General features: G+C 40.5%; 1 protein-coding gene across 1 annotated transcript in view; it reads right to left on the reverse strand.

Annotated features, from left to right (window-relative positions):
- LOC107193712 (disks large homolog 4) overlaps positions 1 to 15,552 on the reverse strand; it is a 355,237-nt gene that overhangs the window by 315,916 nt on the left and 23,769 nt on the right. The window contains exon 2 of the mRNA XM_015583204.1: positions 12,973 to 13,109. Within this exon, the coding sequence (XP_015438690.1) occupies positions 12,973 to 13,109 (137 nt within the window). The remainder of the gene's footprint in view (positions 1 to 12,972; positions 13,110 to 15,552) is intronic.

Raw genomic sequence — 15,552 nt, forward strand, 5'->3', positions numbered from 1 at the left:
TGGGCTATTACTGTTTCTTTTTGTACTAAAAACATCTCATTAACTTAAATAGAAATGAAACGTAATTTTGTATCCTGTCCTCATTACATTTTTCTTTTACTATTCACTATTCTTCTAGAATGAAATACAGCATTCCTGTCTATAGAATTCTCTCGAAACTGGTACGAAATTTCCCCCCCCCCCCCCATTTCATTTCATCCATTACAGTCGATGCGATCTTAATCAAGGAAAAAAATATGAAGCTGCAGAAACAGCGCGTAGTCCCTATCGCAGGGAAATCAAATTAAATTCAGTGCAAGAAGAAAGTACAGTTGAGATCCATGTGCATGTTATTGCCTGGTGTTATCTCATCATCCGCTAGAGGGAAAAAGAAACTCTGACAAGACCACAGCTGAGAACCTGATCCTCTCTGGAAGGAATTACGTCGGAGAGGTCGAGTGCGATTGAACAAGTCCAATCATCAGGCACTCTAATAGAGAATAATTGAATTAAAGTAATTGATTCCTTGGCGGGTACAAATTATCCAGACTCTTAAGTTTTAATAAATACAGGGTGTTCGACTAGTGGTATCAGAACTTTCAAGAGATGATTCTACGCGTCGAGATAAAATCAACATCAAAATGGATGAAAATTTTGTTGTTGGCTTCGTTTTCAAGCTATTAACCAGTTAAAAACTGGGGTTAGAAACGCCACGAAATCAGACACTCTACGTACAAACAGTAACTGGAAAAAAATACACCTTTACCTTGGTAACCAAAACAGTGATGTGTAACACCTGCATTCGAGCCTGGGCTATCTTCTTGCGACACTTCACGCAAAAGCACACACGAATGATTGCACGGTATTAAATCTGATTATTCGTTCAAATTCAGATAGGAGCTCACTGCACACACTCACAGAATAAACAGCAAATAAACTAAATTGAATTACACTAAAACTATAATAATAAATTAAGATATATTAAGACAGATACTTTTCTACGAGGGCTATTACGCGACCGACTAGAAGTGTTCTCGTTGACGACTGCCACCGAACTGAGGAAATGTTACTCGAATCCCACGCGAAGGTAAAAAAAGTAATAAATAAAAAAAGGAACCCCAGATGGAACAATACCTCAAAGGCAAGCGAAGACGAGGAGGTCGGGCAAATAAAAACAGCTGGAAGCGTTTCTGACCGTAACCTTCAATTATTGATATCTAGAAAACTAAGTGTCCAATACAATTTCGTCTATCCTGATTTTCATTTTATTATTGGCATATGTAATACATTATCGATGTGCAAGAATTTAGTTCCAGGATTTTACAGTACGTTATTACAAAAACCAGTGTTGTTAATAAAATATAATGTCCAAAGAGTGCTGGTAAAATCGTTATCAATTCGTACGCAGCTATGAAGGTAAAACGAATCGGTTGTCGATTAAATTTTTCCGGGAACGACCGTGGCTTCAAATGGAAAATTGTTTGCACGGAATACCGACGGATTGGGTCTCGACGCCAATTAACGCGACACTTTCCTCGAAGAAGCGCGATCCACCCAACAAAGGTGAAACTTTTGAATGTTGCGAAATTAGTCGATATTGGCCCCTCTACCTGTTGCGTCGTTTCACTCGCCGTTTATACAACACGGCCTCGATCTCTGACTCGTCGCGTGGGTGTGTGCACACGTCCCCCCTGTCTCTCTGTGTTTATAACGGTGGCCGAAGATTAAGAGGCTTCCTTTTAAAGAGTAACCGCGTCGCTGTAGAGGGAAACTAATGGGAAAACTTTCCTTGAACTTTCCGTTCCTCTCTTGGCTATCCGAAAAATGTTACCGATACAAAAAAAAAACTTAATGTCTCGGAATTTTGTTCGAGAGCAGGGTGACATGATTTATGATTCATCCGGAGTTATGGAATTTCTACGTTCGTGAGAATTTCCCGAAAAGAAGTGTACGAGTAAATGTAATTGTCTGAGAAAGAAATTTCATATGTCTGGAAAGTAACGCTGGTTTTTCTTACTATTAATATTTATTCAGTATACTGGAAATAGTGTTGGGTTTAGGACAGACATCGGCACAATTTTATTCCAAAAGCAGCAGTATCTAAGAGTTTCATATATGACGTTTAAACGGTTAACGAGATTAAATAATTGTTTGTCGAGTGTCTACTCGTGTAAGAAGAGGTATTATTTTATTATGAAACTTGGAATTTCCACATTTAAAGGATGAAGAGTGGCGACGTACGTTTGTATCTTTTATTCATTGTTCGAAAGTCTTTATCTATTTAGATACAGAATTTGCCAATTCTGGTATATGAACATGATGTATAGTGTGTAGACTAGTGAAAAAGAACTGAATAATTCCAATGCCGATGATCAACGTTGATGAATGATAGCGTTGCAAAAGGAACTATTGGTAAAAATCTACGAAAAAGTGTTTAAAAATTGAAGAAGAACTTCAGATAAGCCCGCTTCACAATTGCAAGTCAATTATACAAATTGAAATGTATTTAGAATGTTTAGTTGGGTATCATAATAAACGAATATTATTTATCCACCAATCCCGTAAAAATCTGTACTGACTTGAAATTAACAAGATCTCAAAACCCACAAGATTCTCTTTTAAAACGGGTCTGTAAAATCCAAAAACCATTGTTCTTCAATATCGTTCTATAAACACTTGAAGAAATTATTCCTGGAAATTCTATCGAAGTTGCTTACGTGTATCCAAGAAGGTATTCGAATGCAACGAGTGTCCCGAAATGTAATTCGAAAGTTCGAAGTAAGAAAAAAAATGGACCGTACAGGGAGGATTTCGCATGCGTGCAGCCGAAACTGTGGGACGCAAATCCCATTGACGGGAACAAGTAATTCTTCGGATTCCTTGAATCGAGTAACTCTTTTTCACGGAGGAAAAATACACGGTTCTCCCGGTCCGCGGGCGAAAACGAGGTAAAGCCTCGCCCCCTCTCCGTGAATTTCGCAAATGAATGCACCGAGTGCATACGATGCATTAAGTCTCAACCGCAACGAATGCATTGTAAGGGGGTATGGGGGGGGGTGAAGGAGGCGAGAGTGCTCTCGTTTGGAGTTTCCTCCTTTTATCGGAAACGAACGCGGTATCCCAGGGAAATGGGTTTTAGCCGAGTGCTACTATAAATTCCATTTGTCCCGTTGAAAACGGTAATATATCATGGCTTCGATGCAGTCTTACAGTAATCGTAACGTCTGGTTAACCATACGCGATTATGCAAAAACCATTAAATCCCGTCAAAGAGATACTACCATAGACATATTTTGCTTAAAACATGCTGCGTGCGACGCTTCTAGCAATCGAAACACGGATACAAACAAAAAAATGAAAAATTTTGCAGAAAATTCTTTACAAAAGTGTTACATGTTTCACAAAGATTTTCTTTTCATAAGATTATTAAAAATTGTCGCGAATATTTTTCCAGTGGCGTTAGGTTTATGGGGATTTCCAGGAGAAAAACATGAGTAACGGTGACCAAAAGTAGTTTTACAGGGGTGTAGGCGGGAATTGAAAATAGGACATAAATTTTCGCTACGTGCCCCAACCCATGGCGTCCCTTGCAAGAAAGCAAGGATACGATATTTCACGGATCAGAGAAGCTATTCGTGTGATATACGCCTTCTTAAGCGCACCACCTCGAATTTCGTGAATATAATTTCAATGGGTTTACAGCGGACGACGACAGGGGGTTTGTTCTTATTTATTTTTTCTCCCGATAAATCGAATCGTAAAGAGACAAACCGTGGAGATCAAGAAACTAGGACAGAAGTTCCTATAACGTACATTGTTGCATGTAAAGCAGGATAAATATTAACAATGTTAAGCAATAAGCAAATTTTCTAATGGTAAGATCCTGGTCGTATCCGACTCAAATTATAGTTTCTCTAATGCTGTCCTCTCTCCATTTCTATATTATATTTTTCTTTTCTCGTTTTAAAATATATTTTATAATTCTGTAAAGGTCTAATACTTATATTATTATATGTTATATAAGTCAATTATTATTCAAGATAAAAACTTTTTTTACCCCTCCTGAAAATAGCAAAAAAGAGGTCGGGTAGGATTCGACTGCACCTTAGAAGTATGACCTTAAAACCCACTTTATCAAGTATACATGTATGTTGAGGACAGCTCTTCAGGTAAGACCCGCAATCTATCTTTATAAGTCTATGCGTGCTACCAGCCACTAACAATTGACTCACATGACGCCACTGTGGAGTCATCGGTCCTCATAGTGTTAATAATCTTCATTCACGAAAATACACTCTAGATTCAATCCCACACAATCCACTGTCCACGAACTTAACAGGATCTCCATTCTTCCCTGAAATTCTCAATTCTCCAAAGAAACTAATTCACCAGCCATTCCTTCATACCTCCGCTACCATTCACACCAGCGCGACCAGTTCACAGACACCGTCAGCACGAATCCACGCCGATTCATCTCAAGAAATCGATAAACCAAATACCGACAAGCCATCGAACAACCACCACTTGTCGCGGACCTGTTTGCCAATACTTAAACTTTCCTATCATCGGCGGTTGCCCGGATGGTCGACCTTAAGGAGAACCGACACTTTAATCTTGTCCGACCCGTCCTCTAACCCCCATTGGACCTGACGGTGGCAGCGGCCAGTCGATTCTTCCGGTTCGCTGTAACCTGGGGGGCCAGGACTGAGAAGAAATAAAGGAGTCTCCTTATCGATTCCGAAGGTCCCGCGGGAAATCGGGCCACGTTCGAGGTGCTTGAACCGCGTCTGGCGGTGGTGGCTATCCGTAGAACGTAAGCTCGACCTAGAGTAGTGGGCGAGCTTGTAACTTTTGCGCGATCGCGTGAAAGGGTTCGGTGAGTCGAAGGCACAATTTTCCATTATACCGAGTGCCTGCTGGCCCCCTTATCATTGCCCGTGCATATTCCCAGCGTTAGGCGGACAGCTGCCTTCCGCCGGAGTAATGGAAAACAAACAAGGAAAATATCGCCCCTATACAGCTTGGCCATTATTCCCTCCCTACTCTTTCCTCCCCAACATTGTTCCCAGCTCCGCCACGCGGCCAACCCCCCCGCCCCCTCTCTCTTTCTGCACGATCGAATGGTTTAAACTTGGTTTTATGCGCCATGCCGCGGCCATATCGTAAATTTCGGGGGGAGAACGGACGCGTCGGGGTTGCGAACGTACTCCAGTACATCGTTCTTTCCAGATAGCAGGATTTTTATTATCCGTCTCTTTCTGTTTTCTGTGCCAGTTCCACAGACAAATGTCGACACGATCGACGCTCGTAATATCCGCTCGCTCTAGACGCGTGATTTGTGGACGGGGGAAGGCTAGTTTGAGTTAGGAAGGCGAGGTTTTCTTTTTGAGACAGCGATAGGACATTAGCGGCGGTACGAAGAAACGGACGATTTCTTTTCGGTGAAGACATCATGATTCGCTGAATCATGGGTTTTTCGTGTGACACACGCTTGGTTCTTGAGAACCTGGATGTAGTACATTCGGAACACGGTGAACTGGATCATTGTTCAACTTGTGTGTCTGATCGTTACTAGTTATTTCTATTTATTTTAGAGTTTATTAAGAGGGTACTCTTCGTTGCCAAGAATTATTTTATATAAATTGGTAGTCAGATGATAGTAAAATCGGTGAATATTATGCTACTATCATCGATGTTAAGTACAAGTAGATACATCCAACCATAGTCAGACACTATCTTACAAGCCATTATAATCTTCAAAGCCATTCTATGTAAAAAGTTTTTCGTAAAATGCTAACGATGTTGAGATAATTGTATTAGAAAATTTATCAAACATCTGTATTTGTGCCGACAATAAGTAGAAACGTAATGTAATGAACAGACGTATTAGCCAAGTTCTATTTAGTTGTACAAGCTATCCAGCAGATTTGGAAAATTAATTTTCGATAGCATTATCAATAGTAAATTCAAGCATTATACGAAAAATTTTTATTCGCTGATCTGGAAAACGGAGCATTGCACGAACAAATTTTATTCTACATTTTCGACTTATTTTTGCACGTGGAATCACCTTCGTATTCCATTCGGTTATAGCACCATCTTACCTTACCCTGTATACAGTAAATCATGGATGAGTATTCGAAGGCTCCTTGGCACTGAGTGTTCAGACGTAAGACCACTGGAGGGTCCCTCGTGGAACCAGTCAAGCACCCAATAGCGGGGATAATGTCACTTAGTGCCCAGGAGTCGGCGAACACTTATCAATGATTTACTGTATTCGAAAGTAAGCATTCTCGACCAATTATGGAGTACGCTTTTCTTATTCACTACCTGTACATAATATTACTTCATAGTTTCAATTTATCTGCAATAACACCATTAGTATGCTATTCAAAGTAGAAACAGTAAACGTTAATCAGACACCTCAATGAATCTCTCTCAAGAACCTAGCCTTTCGCACGTAAAACCTCCATTTCCGCAATTAAACCGCCAAGAATACATTCCACGTAAACGATGAACGAATTTAGGAACTTCGTGGCCAGACACCAATTAAAGTGCAAAGTGACAAACATTTCCGAAACAAGGGGTCTCGTATTCATTGCTCTAACGATCTGTTTAATGTCACAAGCGCGTACAAGAGAGCACACTCGAACGGAAGACGATTTAAACGTCGGGTGAAATTACTTCGAGCAAAATTCCAGGTCGTTAAACGGGGACCGCGTTCATCTTGACCGGGATGACGATCAGCGATGCGGTCAGAAATTTCGATAGTTGAAGGGACTTTGAAATCACATTCACGACCGTGCACAAAAGGGAACTGTTGTTGCGGAACATGTAATGCGCCATCGAAAGTTGTTAACTTCCGTCGCGCGTCCAACGTTTCCAGTGCGCCCAGGGCACCGAGTGGACGTGATTATATTGTCGGAGTAACAACTCGTTAACGTTCCATCCTCGGCCCTTCGGTTTGTATCGCTTTTTCAGGGGAATGCCAGTCTTTTATGGGTAAAAGACAAAATGTCATTTTCTCTAATAAATAGGTTTTCCGTGCCGGCGAAACAAGTTACTGTACACGTTTATCAATACTTTCCAAGCTTTTTAACGATAATCGAGTCTTTCGCCAGACGTCACTGTTCTCGACCATCGAGAAAAGCACGTTATATCGAGGCCATTATTCAACGCGACTTGACAATCACGCGTAGCAATACCAAAGTAAACCGCGTTCGTTAATTACATGCGGGTGCGCTAATTACGTGAGAAGCGTTTTCGTGCAGACTTTAACGCTGCAGAAATTTGGTTGCGCGGACCTAATTTCGAGCTTAATACCATTTTCGCTCCGACTGTCAATTACGATGAGTTATAATAAAGCGTACGGGACCGCAATCGCGATTGGCTTTCGCGATCATGCGCATTTTCCTTGCGTGTTCTGTCGCTGTAATTATATTAAAAATATTCTTGCATACTGTTAGGATGAAAAGTAATGGAAATTTTTGATATAATTCTCTTTGGTTCGTTATTTAGGCGAAAGAGGTGAACTCGTAATACCGCGAACAGTTGTGGTATGTTTTTTGTCCTTTTTCGCGGCCGAAATGTGTAGTGATGTGAAAAGTACAGATGGAAAATTGGACAATTTGGAAGCACTTTGTGGTAAATTACTTATGGTCGCTCGCGTGGCTTCAAATAGGATGTCAAAAAGACCGACCGAGGCCAGGTCGAAATACTCTTGAACACATGAAACACGTAGAATGCGTTGGAACTGCGACGAATCGAATCAAACCGTGCACGAGATGACAATACATATACATACGCTTGATCGTGTCGACCTACATTATAATTTCCAGTGCACGGGTAACTATAATGGTAGTCGTTCGTATATGGATATACAAGAACGGAATAGACGTAAATATAAACGGCGAAAAGAGAATAAAATACAATGGGTTGCACGAAGATTTTAATCTGAACCGTGGGGTATGGAGTCGACATAAAATTGAAAAATTGTAGACAGTTGGACGGGTAGTTAGAGAAACAACTGATTAGATTTTAGCAGTTTACTCTTTGTGCTATAATTTCGAGAACGAAAAGAATCCTTCGAGCACTTAAAAGATCGTCCGAATCCGCACAAATCGGCCTGGCTTTAACACTTTTACGGTTCGTACTCGATCAAACTTCGTAACTACTTGGGTTAGGCAAGATCCCGGAGTGAAAGTTGCCAGTAAAAACTTCGTCCGAGTACAAATCCCTGGGGACATTAAAAGAACATTAAAAGACTTGGAGTCTTTTTTATGGAAGCTCTAAGAAAATGCAAGTGAATATTCTTCATTAAATTTTGTCCATCCATAATTGTAAGAAGTCGTGCGTTTCATTCATAGGTCCTTATAGAAAATAATTTTTGCACGGTAATGAAAATATATGTTAATTTTTATTTCTTTACTGCACGGTTATCCGAGTTGGCTGAATATCCGTCGCTGGTAAACAAAAACATGTTTTCACGTCGACGCGAAGAATCGATAGGATGAATAATGCTCCGGAATTATGGATACACCAGGGAAGCATTTACTAACAAGCAATTATTCATAGCCGATCGGGTATTCGCATTTCTGCAGTATACTACTCGGTGGTCTAGAAATTATAAATATGAGATCAACTGTGCGATAATTCTTTCCTGTAATTAAAGCAGAATTTCCCTGTCATACTGAAACATTATTAGTTTTAGTTTGGCGATTAGAAATTGTATTTTAAAAATATGTTGCGAGTGAATTCTAAGGTAATATTGCCAGAATGTTGCGCTGGCATTATTATAGAATTTTTCGATTTCTCTGATGAATTTAAATAGAAAGGAATATACTATATTCCAACAGATAAAATATAAACATACTCAGCTAATAAGTAGAAATTGGTAAAAATAACTGCTATTTTTACAGCCAATACATTCTTGAATTAATCTACTCTAATCTGATAAAAAATATCAATTTTTATATAGTATTCTGTTTCTACAGTCGCATAGTTTGAAACTAATAAACTGATTACAGAAAACAACATTTCCACTGCCACGTCACCCAAATATGGGCGACACATACATTGCAAAGAGGCTGAATGATTGAAAAACCATCACAAAATTTTGGCGTAAAATTAATATCGTATTATAAGTATACTTTCAAACAAGAGCCTCTATTAACCAAACTCGCACATTTTCGACGATTTATTACTTAAAAAACGAAATAAAGTGTATGTGACTAGACAGTATTACACCTAGGAATCTGTCCTTGTTACTATCGAGGACCGATCGAACACTCATCGCAGATTTACTGTCCTGCACTTGCCCTCAAGATTGAAGTAACACTTGACTATTATCGAACAATACCATTCGTGAGGTGAGGATGTTTAAAAAATAATAATTCACTACATTAAAGTTCACCAAGTCAAATGTTAAACATGGTCGTTCATTCATATATGTTTCACTTGTTCGAGTGCATGCGATAAACGCATAAAACCCAATGGCACAGTAATTTTCTGGAGTAGGAAAACAACGAAACTTCGTGAAACCAGTTTTTGGGGTGTCTCGGTCCCAAGCACGTCGAAAAGTAATAAAATTTACGCGAGAAAAGCCACCGGTTCTTTCGTTTCCGCGTTACAAGCGCACAAATATACAACGGCGGTGATGTGGTACGGGAGGGGGGGGGGTGGGAGTTAAATACGCGAGTGTAGGAGTGCACGGGCAAATACATGTACCAAGAGAAATTCTTCATAATGGATGTTATGTGCCATCTGTCTGTGCAAGCAACGAAAACCATTCTGTTCTCCGGAGAACGCTTAACGTCCCTTGTACTCACACAGGTGAGAACCATCAAGACCCCTGTTCGCTCGTTTGTTCGTCCCGTTTGTATACGCGTCTCTCTTCGGAGCGAAGAATTTCAGCGTCGACAGGGGAGAGGAGCAGGGAAGGGACGGGTCTTTCGTGTTCGTACAACGAGATCTCTCTACCGTGAAATAAGCGAGCTGAATGCGGGCGAATAAATTTTTCAGCCTGGATCGGTCCGGTTCGCCCGTGTATCTGTCCGCTATTTCGAAATCGAATTAACACGACGAAGCGTAGGCCACCCGACCGCGGGAAATCGTATACAGGGTGTTAAGAAAAACGTGGGACGCTCTCACTGGATGGATTCGATGAAAAACGAGAATAACGAAAATTTCGTTGTAGGCTTCGTTTCTGAGTTATTAAAGCGAAATACGCCTGACGTGATGGGTTGTACATATTACTTGAACAGTCGATTCCCAGTTGATACACGGGATCGACCAATGGCTTAGTTAAATTTATGAATGAAATAAAATCGAACGAATGAAACCAACTCGGGGAATAATTGAAATGCTCGTCTCTCCAGTAGAATCACCCACAGTGTCAGACGTATTTTACGCGATTTCGTCCGTAATTTTCAGCGATTAATAAGTCGGAAACAAAGCCCCGAACGCAATTTCGTCTTGGAATGACGTGTTAGAATTCACCCTGGGAAAGTGTCCCACATTTTTATTAACAACCTGTATATCTGCGAGATGAGTCGTGGAAACGCTGCCGTAAACACTAATTTACATGATCGCCTTTAATGGCCCTTTCGCCGTCGTTTTACGAGGCCCTCTTATCGCGCCCCCATTCCGACGAGAACTTTCCAATACCCGGGGCGACATTTAACGACTCACGAAATAAAGGTACTTGGCATATTAATAATTTTTATGGGCAGAAGCTTTTCTGTGACCTTTAAACAGAATTCAATTGCGGGTTTCAGTATAATGGCAGTGAGAACGGTGATTCAAGATCCATTTGCGGATTTAATCGATATGGGGTTTCATTGCGTTTGATATCATTTTCCGATAGTTTTCGAGTCTGTTGTATCGGATTTATAAATCAGTAGAGCGTTTCTAAAGGAATTAGTAGAAACTGAAGAATAAACTGCGTGGCATAACTATAAAACCACCCTAAAATTTGCAATTCTTATGTATTGTGATTAAAATAAAAACGAGCCAAGTATGCCGTGTCTGAAATCGTGTCGAGGAATAATGTTTCTCCAGATAATTATAGATTACATTCCTTAGAAAGAAAAGTGGTTTGTTTTTATTTTAACCACAATACATAAGGATTGAAAATTTTAGGGTGGTTTTATAGTTACGCATTGAGGTTTTACAAATACGATGACTTAAACCACCTCTAATTTCACGTTAACTACGACATATTTCATTTCGAACAAAATCCCGTCTAGGGTGCAACATGTGATCGATCTGACGTCGAACGATCCTATACAAAATATACATTATATCTTCAGTTGGACAACGCACAGTACATTCGACTACTACAAACACCCAACGGAACACGATGAATTTCATCGTGGGTAAACAATTTATTGATGTAAATTATTTATCTAAACTCAACAAGGAATTACGATGGCTTGCCGCCAGCATACACAAGCGCATTCCATTACGGGAAAAAATTTCTTTCGAGCGGAAGGGCGTGGCTGGTGTCAAAGGATTAATTCCTAGCAATTAAATCCGGACGATCTATAAATTTCAGAGTGTCATCGGTGGGTGAACGATCGGGAACCGAGTGGATCCCGAACGGAACGGAACGGCCAGCCACGAGGAGAGGAACGGAACGAGACGTGCCCAGCATCGCAACTGCATACCAGAGGGGGAGACGGGCACGCGTTCTCTCGCGCGATTTGCAATCGTTGCACGGTGCATCGTTGCACCACCAGCCGTGTCACGTCGTCGATCGGCCACGACGACACGCCGCACGATGGGGAACCCGTTGGACGGGAGCAATTAGCAATTAAAATCAGGGGCTCGGCGATTGATCGGTCTAGCATGATACCCGGCCTGTCCCACGGGCCAATCGACTCTTGGATTATAATTACGGGCGCTAATTGCGCGGCACCTGCCATCCGACCTCTTTCCTCGCACCACCACCCCTCCCCTCGCCATCTCTATTAGAGATCAGCCACGTGATTAGTAGTCGACAGGTTGGTTTAAAATATTCGAAAAATTTCATTTCCGGCGGTGTCCTATACGTGTCTCTTATGTATTTTCCTATTAATCGAGACCAACCCTTCGACATTGTAGATGAAAAAATCCTAGGATGTGACGACAAGTACCGACGATGAACGATCTGGTGAAATGTAGTGGAGGGATTTTCTGTCAATTTACAGGTGCATTTATATAAGCGAGTGTGATGTGATTCGATTGCCTTCGATGAATACTTATGATGTTCGCTTATTTCAATGGTGCGTCAGAGGCAAATATAACACTACTGATAGTTACAGGAAATCTCATCTTAACACTCGGACACGGTACCTATATATGTATATAGGTCTATTTTAATCTAGGTTACCTACTTGAAAATACCAAGTGCTCTCTCCAACTCAATAGTATATGATTGCTTACGTCAACCATCGGTGGTTTAAATTATGCATTTAATTTTTATATCAACGATCAATATCCTATGCAATTCTATAGTTCCTTTGCTGCGTTTGATACTAGCAGTCGTGATAGTGAGTCGTATAGGACGAGAATTTTAATCGACACTTTATCCGAGGTTATACAGAAACAAAATTAAATTCGTATGTATTACTTAGCTCCTTTCGTCGTAGCTAAGGGACCACGATCCACAAAGTATTAATATTTCTGAGAATATTCGTCCACGCGAACAGTACCAGAAAAAAGATTCGATTTTATTCTCCGATGCTTCCATTTTCGTGCTGAAAATGAAAAGAGCTTGGGGGGCTACCATCGAATTCTAATAAACGCTCGACCACGATGGGCGACGTGAAAACGAGATTCTGGGACAGCTGGGGATCGCTGGGCGAGACCATGAACGCGTAACGAGTACACGCGAACTCCATTCCCTCTTCCCTCCCGTCGAACTGATACACCTCCCAATCGGCGGAGGATGATAAAGCCCGAGCCGGTATGAAATATCGAGGCACGGGAAAATACATTTGTAACTGAACTCACGTCGTTTTGAGCGAAGGTCGGTGTAATTGGCCCGTCGCTGGCTTCCCATTTGTCGGCGATGCGGATCGTCTCCGCCGTTTTCTGCTGCACCGATTTCGACTCGTCGAGCAACGTCAGCTCGTAAAACTCCTGGATATCTGCAACAGTCCGGAAAACGGGAAAGTCAAATTAATACGGGTCGAACGGCTCACTCCCTATTTTGACGGCGATTGAAATATTATCGCGTTTCCAGTACCTTTGCCTGATAATGAAAATAGAAATCGAATCGATTCAATCACGTTCGATTGTAACCTGTTTCTATTATTTTTGTAAGATTCAGGGGTACATACTGAGACATAATTTGTGATACATAATTATAATAAGTGTACAAATAAAAGGATTTCCATCTGACTTGGTTAATAGACATCTCTGTCTTGTACCATTTTGGGTATTGTTTTATGAAGTCGTATGGAAACCATTTCAGATTGTGTGAAGAGATCGAGGTAATATAATTGTTATATACATGACAAAGTTGATTGCAGGAAATAATTAAATGAATTAAGGTTTGAACGGAGACTGGTATTATTATTACATTATGGATGGTCATGCAAACATAGATCTCTTTTGTCAATTTTATAAAAACTGACATCAAACAGCAATTTCGTTACTCAAATAGAGATGCTATTAGGTTAGTAAGATGAAGACCTTATCAAACTTCGTTAAATATTTTTGTACACAGAGTTTAAAAGAATCATACACGTTATAAATGTATAAAATCCGCAATCAATAGTAATTATTATATTGCATAGTAGGTCGAAGTAAATTTCAATTTTTCCGTTGGATTTCAAGTGATCTTAAATGCAAGGTACGGTCTATTTCTCTATACGGTGAATAAAAATCGATTTCTTGCGATGGTAACAAGGAAGAAACAAGGAACTGCAATTTTATTTTATCAGCCGCGACATCTCGACCGCCAGATTAAAATTATAGCGCGCACGGAGTGTTTGTTTAGGTCGAATTAGCTACACATCGTCTGTGGTTAAAGTTAATTACAGCCGGTTCGGTATTATGTATATTCGTTAATATCAATATGTATATAACGTAATTATACAACTCCGAAATTAACTCCGGAAATTACCCGCAAGAGGTTAACTAATAAGTGACGCTCCTGAGGGCCATACTTCAAAGTAGTCGCAGAACACCGATTTATTAATCCTTTGAGCGTATTCTGAATTCATTTGAAAGATCTCGGAGAATTGTACGCGTACTCTGTACAGAGTCACTATAAATTTACAATATTTACTATTTATCGAACCAGAAAGAGAATGAAAGTTGTATTATCTTCTACATTTCTTGATAATAAAATGTTGGAAATAGTATCAGTGACGATGAAAAATTAATAGAAAATTAGACGAGTCAGTTCGCCTAAGATTTTTCACTCAAAAACTTCTAACTAAATTCGTGGTTACACGTTACCCCGTGCATTAAATGTCGAAGAGGCCGCTTGTTACCCGTCGCGAAAAATTCTACGACTTTAATTAACGTCCCGACGTTTTTGTGGCTGCAAAACAGAGGGGCTACGCTCGAAACGCAGCACAGCCGTCCCTCTAATTTTTCGTTTTAATTCACGTTTAATGGCATCTTCTCGCCGCTCTCCAATCTTGTGTCTGGGAAGTATGTCGTCGCCACTATTTATGAAACCGACAGGAATCTTTTTTCGTTTCTTTTTTTTTTCACTCTTGGAAGCACGACTCGCCGGCGGGTTACAAAGTAGAGTACTCGAAAAACCACGTCTCGAAGCTGTTCTCGAGGGCTTTTTTTTTCAAGAGGGCAAAAAGCGTGATACGTCATTGGACGCGATCTCAGGTGAATAGCGACGGGTTTTGAAGGTTTTCCCTTCTTCCTTTTCTCTTTTTTTGTTTAATTTGTCGCATCATCGAGATGATCTGTACCCCGAGAAATTGAAAGGATTATTTTCATGGCAGCGACACATTTTTCTGTTCTGGTTTCGCGAAATGTGTATATATCGCGACTTGGAGATAATTAATATTCGCGTTTCATTTCAGTTTCATGCTTGAAACGAAATGAACCGCGCGCGCGCGCGTTCCAACAGTAAACAAAAACCTTATAGAGGTCGACGAATAAGCTTTTTTTTTCGTCGAATGCATTCGTGATAATTCAAAAGCTGCCATCTGTTCAGTACCACGTAACATACGTATATTGTTTCATTAGTTGTTCGATGCCGCTCGATTTCTCAAAGCGAAATGTTAACTGCGATTTCATATTGCGCTCAGCTGAAGTGACGTTCTGTTATAAATTTTCAAACGGCTTTCGAATTCCATTGGCATGCAAACGTGCATCAAACTGATCTGTTAACCGACGTATTTTTTTCCTTTTCAATTCATGGCACGCGTTTGAATATCAGCCCGAGAACGAGTAAGTATTACCCGACACATTTTTCATGGGAAATTCAAGAAATATCGAAAACATATTTCAATCTCCCTTTTCTCCGCCCTACATCCCTTTTGAACGATTCTCGCAGCCTGCTACTCGGAATATTATATGCAAGGGGCGGTGAATTCGTCTGTGGAACAGTTATCG

The sequence above is a fragment of the Dufourea novaeangliae genome, unplaced genomic scaffold (assembly GCF_001272555.1).
Source record: "Dufourea novaeangliae isolate 0120121106 unplaced genomic scaffold, ASM127255v1 scaffold25, whole genome shotgun sequence".
Taxonomy (NCBI): Eukaryota; Metazoa; Arthropoda; class Insecta; order Hymenoptera; family Halictidae; genus Dufourea; species Dufourea novaeangliae.